At 42.1% G+C, this 7,524-nt stretch overlaps 1 protein-coding gene across 1 annotated transcript in view; it reads left to right on the forward strand.

Moving 5' to 3' along the window:
• Nucleotides 1-662: 662 nt before the first annotated feature.
• Nucleotides 663-7,524, forward strand: part of AP3S2 (adaptor related protein complex 3 subunit sigma 2) — a 138,379-nt gene continuing 131,517 nt past the window's right edge. The window contains exons 1-2 of the mRNA XM_007945167.2: nucleotides 663-731; nucleotides 7,015-7,106. Of these exons, the coding sequence (XP_007943358.1) occupies nucleotides 663-731; nucleotides 7,015-7,106 (161 nt within the window). The remainder of the gene's footprint in view (nucleotides 732-7,014; nucleotides 7,107-7,524) is intronic.

The following is a 7,524-nucleotide window of genomic DNA, read 5'->3' on the forward strand; positions in this document are numbered from 1 at the left end:
AAAGAACAAACAAAAACTTGACCAATTTAGGATCGCAGGTACCTTTTAAATAAAATAGTATTAAGATCTCTTAATTCTACCGTTTCAACAACCACGGGAAACATCAGTCTATTTGCTAGAGGAGACATCTGTAAAATTCACTGCAGCACTGCCTGTAATACTGAACAATAAAAACAACCAAAGGTTTCCCAACCAGAAACAAAAACAAAGCAAAAGAAAACACCCAACCAGGCAAAGGCTAAATCAACTGCCATTTCCCCCCTGAGGAACTTTCTATGACAGCAAAGGTTTGCATGTTTAAGCGCGGACTGTTCGAAAGGCAAGCCCTCGCCGCCTCTTAGGAGTTTCTGCTTGTCAATCTGCTTTCGGACATGCCGGACTTTGTGATGGGCTCAGGATTCTGGGCCGAGGGACACGGAACTGGATTCGGCTCCTATCGTGCCCCTAACTATCTGCACCTGTTCTATCCGGCTGAGCCCACTGCCCACCTGGGAACCGCCTGTGGACGAGAAGGCCGGACCCTCCAGCGCTCGGGACCCTAGTCTCTGGGACCGAGTTTCCGTGCACCTCTCTCTGCCGCGCACCAACCGGAAGTGGCTGTGTTGGTGCGGTAGGAGCTACTTCCTGGAGCTGCTGTGTGGAGGGAATCTTGCTCTGGGAAGATGATTCAGGCCATTCTGGTTTTCAACAACCATGGGAAGCCGCGGCTGGTCCGCTTCTACCAGCGTTTTGTGAGTGCAGCCTGGCTTCGCCGCGCCCAGCGTCCGCGACGCCTTGCCTTGCTTTGGTCCCCCGATGCCCGCGGGTACCGCGGGCCAGCTCGAACCCTTGCACCAACCCTGACTGTCACACTCCGGTACCAGACCTTCTGTCCACGCCCCGCTGCCCCTGCTTTCGTTAACCTCTTCTTCGGCCCTGCTTTTCTGTGCTGTTTTGTGACATTTCCCTCTTGGAAATGGTCTCAGAGCATCAAGTATAGGCGGCAGTTGGGGTGTGCCTCATTCGGAACTTGAAACGTTGAATTCTCTTTAATTTCGTAGGTTGTGAACGGTTTCGCTAGTTGGAAGCCACGTTCAGCTTCTTACAGTTTTTGCTTGAGCCAGAGAATCTAGAAAAGTTATCCTTGGAATCTCTTTGCTTCGTGTTGGGGTTGCTCAGGGGACTGGATTCCCTTCACTCTGTAGAGTTGAAGAAAGTCAGTTAAGAACTGGAAAAATGATGAGAAATTATAGGTGCTGTCGCGTGAGGGCTCAATAAATGATCATATGAATTTGAATTTTCCCAGAACATTCCTCCGGAAAACTACAAATATCATTATTTGCCCCCAGGCCCTCGAACATTTTCTTTCTTAGGGCTAGGTTTCAGAAAGGAGCTCTGGTGGCTTAATGCCCAAGGCATTTGACTACCAACCAGAAGGCTGGCGGTTCAAACCCACCAGCCAATCCTTGGAAGGAAGATTGGGCAATCTACTTCCGTAGTGATTCGCCTCAGAAACCCAAGAAGGGGTCACTATGAGTCGGATCCAATTTGACGGTAGTGAGTTAGTTTTTGGAGGTTTCAGAATGTTACCTAAGGGTGAGGGAGTGGTGACACAAGAACAAGAAAACCTATGTTAAGGTCTCAGCCGTGTGTCTGTTGACAAACCTTTCAGACTTGTTTCCTCTTTTGACAAATGGACATGAAACAATTTTACCTTTTTCATTAAATAAATTACACTGAGGTGAAAATATAAGCATTCTGTATAGCTATTCAAGCTGTATTTGCATTTTTGTGTGTGAATTTTTTCCTTATTTTAAAAAAAGTTTATTAAGATATGTCACGTATCATGCATTCACCTATTTAAAGTGTACAATTAAATGGGTTTTAGGATATTTACAGAATTGTGCAACCATCACCACAGTCAATTCTAGAACAAGTTCATCATATATAATGAAACCCATATTCATTAGCAAGGAGTCACTCTCCATTCTCCCTCCTCCTCCAAAAAACCAAATTCACTGCTCTCATTGGTATCTGACTCATAGTGACTCTTCCTTGGGTTTCTGAGGCAGTATCACTACGGAAGTAGATTGCCAAACCTTCCTTCCTGAGGAGTGGCTGGTGGGTTTGAACCACCAGCCTTCTGGTTGGCAGTCAAATGCCTTAGGCACTACACCACCAGCAACCACTAATCTACTTTCTGTCTCTGTAGATGTGCCTGTTCTGGACATTTAACTTAAATGAAATCATACAGTATGTGGTCTTTTGTGACTATTTTCTTTCACTTAATGATTCACTTTATTTTAGCATAATGACTTCAAGATTCATCCATGTTGTAGCATTTTTTTTTTTAATATTTTTTATTGTGATTTGGGTGAAAGTTTACGGAGTAAATTCATTTTCCATACAACAGTTCATACACATTTTGTTTCATGACATTGATTATAATCCCCACAGTGCAAAAAACCCTCCTCTTACTTCCTCCCTGTGACTACTTTTTCCCTGTTTTCTTTTCCATACATTCCTGCCCTCTGAGCTGTCTCTCTGTGGAAATACTACCCTTCTGATATCCTGTGGTTGATTGTTCTAAGGAGTGTACCTGCCTGGTGTAAATGTTCATCCTATGTACCTGTCTGTTATTTGGCTGGAAGCCACAGGAGTGAGTTCAATTCCAGGCCCCTAAGGGTGTCTAGGAGTCATAGTCTTGGGGGTTTCACCAGTCTCTATCAGACCTGTAAGCCTGGTCTTTTTTATGATTTTGAGTTTTGTTGCACAATTTCAACCCATCTTGTAGCATTTTTATTGCTGAATAATATTGTATACATAGGCCACATTTCGCTTATACATTCACTTGTTTTTGGCTACTGTGAATAATGCTGCTATGAACATTCATATACAAGTTTTATGTGGATGTGTTTTCATTTCTCTTGGCTGTATACCTAGAAAGGAGCCTGGTGGCATAATGGTTAAACACTCTGCTGCTAACAAAAAGGTCGGTGGTTTGAACCCACTAGCCACTCTGCAGGAGAAAGATGTGGCAGTCTGCTTCCATAAAGATTAACCAAACTAAACTCACTATCATCAAGTCAATTCAACTCATAGTAACTCCTCCTTGGGTTTCTGAGGTGCTTTCTCTACAGAAGTAGATTGCCCAATCTTCCTTCCGAGGAGGGGCTAGTGGGTTTGAACCACCAGCTTTCTGGTTAACAGTCAAATGCCTTAGGCACCACGCCATCAGAACTCCCTTGGAAATCCTGTGGAACAGTTCTACTCTACAGGGTTGCTATGAGCTGAAAGCAGCTTGATGGCAACGGGTTTAGTTTTGGTTATATACTTAGGAGTAGAATTGCTGGGTCATGTGGTTACTCTCTTTAACTTTTTGAGGAACTGCCAGACTGTTTCTCAATGCAGCTGCAGGATTTTACATTCTCATTTACAATGTATAAGTGTTCCAATTTCCCTATATCCTCACCAATACTTTTATTATCTGTCTTTTTTATTATATCTGTCATAGTAGCTGTGATCTGTATGCATTTTTCTTATGACAAAGGAGCTCTGGTGGCATAATAGTTAAGCAGTCTGCTGCTAACAGAAAGGTTGGCAGTTTGAACCCACCAGCCGCTGTGCGGAAGAAAAGACCTGGCTATCTGCTCCTGTAAAGATTACAGCTTAGGAAGCTCTATGGGGCAGTTATACTCTGACCTTTAGGGTTCCGATGAGTTGGAATTGACTCAAAGGGGAACACAACAATGACAAAGAAGCAGTCCTTGGGTATCTCAAACAGTTAAGCCCTGGATTAGTAGCCAAAAGGCTGGTGATTTGAATCTACCCAGAGGTGCTTTAGGAGCTCTGGTGGCATAGTGCCTAAGGCACTTGACTGCTAACCAGAAAGCTAGAGGTTCAAATCCACCAGCCACTCCTGGGAAGGAAGGTTGGGCAATCTACTTCCGTAGTGATACAGCCTCAGAAACCCAAGGAGGGGTCCCTATGAGTCAGGTCCGACTCGATGGCACATAACAACAACAACAACAGGTGCTTTGGAAGACATGCTTAGCAATCTGCTTCTAAAAGGTCATAGCCTTGAAAACCCTGTTGGCAAAGTTTTACTTTGTACATACGGGGTCACCATGAGTCAGAATCCACCCAACAACTGCTAGCAACAATAATGACTAAGGATGTTGAGCACCTTTTTATATGCTTATTGGCCATTTATGTATCTTCTTTGGTGATCATAGGATTTTTATAAGAACCCAATGAGCTATAACTGAAAAGTCTCTTGCAGAGTAGTAAAAAGTACACCTACAGAGTACTAAAATACACGTGGGATTATTAAAATAACTAAGGAATATAAGCAATTGGTAGTTTCTTGTTTTGCTGAATTAGTAGGAAGCCTCACCATTGCATACCATTTCTCCACAAACTGCTGTCACTACTCCCTGCAGTCAGATAAAAGGCTTGGTTCAGAAGATGTTTTTCCCAGTTTAAAAAAAGTGCTGATGCTTAGCATGTTTTGTATTTCATAGCACACAGACTTAATCCTATTTAGATAGCATCCTGACATCTATGAGCTTTGTGTGGAAACTCGGAAAATAGTGATTGATTTACTCAAAATTACTGTAACCAGTGATTAGTAAGTTTTATTCACTCATTCAGTACATACTAAGAGCCACTGTATACTTATGTTGAGTCAAAGTTGGTAAAATAATTTTTCTACAGTGATAATTTCCTTCTTTCTACCCTCATGCTCTTTTTAAATAATTATTTCAAACCTAAATTCAGTGCTATATGGAGAAAGAGAGTGAAATTGCTGGAATCTATTCACTGACCCTTTTGGCAAATCCAGTCTGAAGGTTTTCTTAAGCTTTGCTATTCAAAGTGTAGTCCCCAGGAAGAACTTATTCCGTCTAGCCCCCTGCTGAGAAGTTGCATTTCCACCCCAGATATACCAAATCATAATTTACATTTTAACAAGATCTCCAGGTGATTCTTACAGATCTTATTATATATACACGTAAGAATCACCTTGGAATTTGTTTGTGCTGTAAGAATGTCCATATATATAAAATAAAGCTAATTGGAAGCTCTGGTGGCGTAGTGCCCAAGGCATTTGACTGCTAACCAGAAAGGTGGTGGTTCAAACCCACCAGTCACTCCTTGGAAGGAAAATTGGGCAATCTACTTCCATAGTGATAGAGCCTCAGAAACCTAAGGAGGGGTCACTACGAGTTGACGGCAGTGAATTTTTTTTTTTTTTTGGTTTGTTTTTGGGAGCTTATTGGAACTCTGGTGGCATAGTGCCTAAGGCATTTGACTGCTAACCAGAAGGCTGATGGTTCAAACCCACTAGCCACTTCTTGGAAGGAAGATTGGGCAATCTACTTCTGTAGTGATAATGCCTCGGAAACCCAAGAAGGGGTCGCTATAAGTTGGATCCACCTCAAGAGCAGTGAGTTTGATTTTTTTGGGGGGAGGAGGCTTTTTGAAATACAGTCTCAGTCCTTATCCCAGACCTGCTAAATCAGAATCTGCATTTTAACAACATTTCCAGGTGATTCAATGCACTGGTTTAGGACCTTTAATTATTTTCTGTCTTAATGACAGGTTTCTCCCTCCGGTAATCCTCTTTACCATACTTATGAACTTCATTGTTAGGTGCTGTCCAGTCGGTTCCAACTCACAGCAACTTTTTGTACAATAGAACAAAACATTGCTCAGTCCTGCACTGTCCTCACAGTTGCTGTTATGCTTGAGGCCATCATTGAGTCTCTGGAATAAATGTGAGTTATTAAGAGATTCCATCATAGCTGGGCTTTATAATGTATATTAAAAAAAAAACTCTTACAGTGACCCCCCCCATTGGATTTCCAAAGCCGTAAATCTTTATGGAAGTAAATTGTCCAGTCTTCTGCAGAGTGGCTGGTGGATTTGAACTGCCAACCTTTTGGTTAGCAGTCAAGTGCCTTAGACGCTACGCCACCAGAGCTCCTTTTTAATGTATATAGTAAGTGGAAAAGAAATGTGTAGCTCTTTAGTTGTTCAAAATTCTAATCTGTAAATTGAACTTTTTCTACTTTTCTCAGAAATAGTCTGTTGGTGAGTGACACAGCATCTTATATATAAATAAGCAAACAAAAAACCCAAACTCACTGCTATCAAGTCGATTCTGACTCATAGCAATTGCCTTTGGGTTTCCGAGACAGTAAATCTTACGGAAGTAAATTGCCCAGTCATCCTTCCACAGAGTGGCTGGTGGGTTTGAAGCACCAACCTTCTGGTTAACAGTCAGTGCCTTCAGCACTTTGCCACCAGAGCTCTTATATATGGTACCTGTATTACCAGAAAGGAGCTCTGGTGGTGCAGTGAATAAAGCATTTGGTTGATAACCAAAAGGTTGGCATTTCAAACCTATCTATCAGCCATCCTATGGGTGAAAGATAAGGCAATCTGCTTCCATAGAAATTTACAGACTTGGAAACCCTATGGGACAGTTCTACTATGTCCTATAGGGTTGCTATGAATTGGAATCAACTCAATGGTAGTGGTTTGTTGTTTTTTTTTTTTTACTAGTTCAAAAAATGGAAATTACAGGTTTTGAAAACATGTACATGATTATATCTTGACTTCCTTAAAGTATCAGGCCTTTTGACATGTTACTTACCTGGCTTAGATGTTTTCCAGGGGAAGACAATATTTTAGGTTCAGGCCCTCTGGTTGTTCTTTGACATTGTATGAGACTTTATTCCCTTTTCCTTGTTTATTAGCTATAAAGCAATATTAGCTGACCTATCAGATGGTAATAGTGGCTGAGATAGCTAAGTAAATATACCAGTTTAATTCCCAAAGCACAACCTTGTCATCCATTTTCCCTGATTTGCTTTTTATTTTCTCTCTAGATGTCATTTTTATCTTTTCTAGAAGCTGGCACTAAATCTTTAAATCATTCCCAGCAAAGGAGTATTTCTCTCCCTGTCCATCTTCATTGATGGGATGTAGTTTTTCAGACTTGCCCACTGATTGACTTCTTTTGTTCCATAGTCAGAAGAAATTCAACAGCAGATTGTTCGAGAGACTTTCCATCTAGTCCTCAAGCGGGATGACAACATCTGTAACTTCTTGGAGGGCGGAAGGTAAACCATCAGCTTCAGTTTTCTCCCCTTGGGTCTGCTTTTGGGTGGCCTTCATCCTTATTGCTTCTTCAGGAAGTACTCAAAGATCAGGTGGGCACCTGATGCAGCTTGAACTAGTCTTAGCATGGTCTGCTCAGGAGGAGACCCAATTCTGTTCCAGAAGCTATTGAATTATTGTACTTCAGATATTACTCATTTAGATGTTTGGTCCCTGGATGGATGGGCACAGGAAAGGTGAGGAACAGTGGCTTTAGGTACTCTGCCAAACTCGGTTGCTGTTCACCTGGTAGAAATATCCTGCTTCTATTGTTTGTCAGCCCCAGGGATATAGGTGAGGAGAGACAACTCAGGGACGCCCAAAGCAGCAGGCCAGAAGAGCAGGAGAAAGGGGATTAAAAGCCAGGAAGCCAGACAGAGG

This window comes from Orycteropus afer, unplaced genomic scaffold (assembly GCF_000298275.1).
Source record: "Orycteropus afer afer isolate SDZICR_OR568_19922 unplaced genomic scaffold, OryAfe1.0 scaffold00132, whole genome shotgun sequence".
Classification (NCBI taxonomy): domain Eukaryota; kingdom Metazoa; phylum Chordata; class Mammalia; order Tubulidentata; family Orycteropodidae; genus Orycteropus; species Orycteropus afer.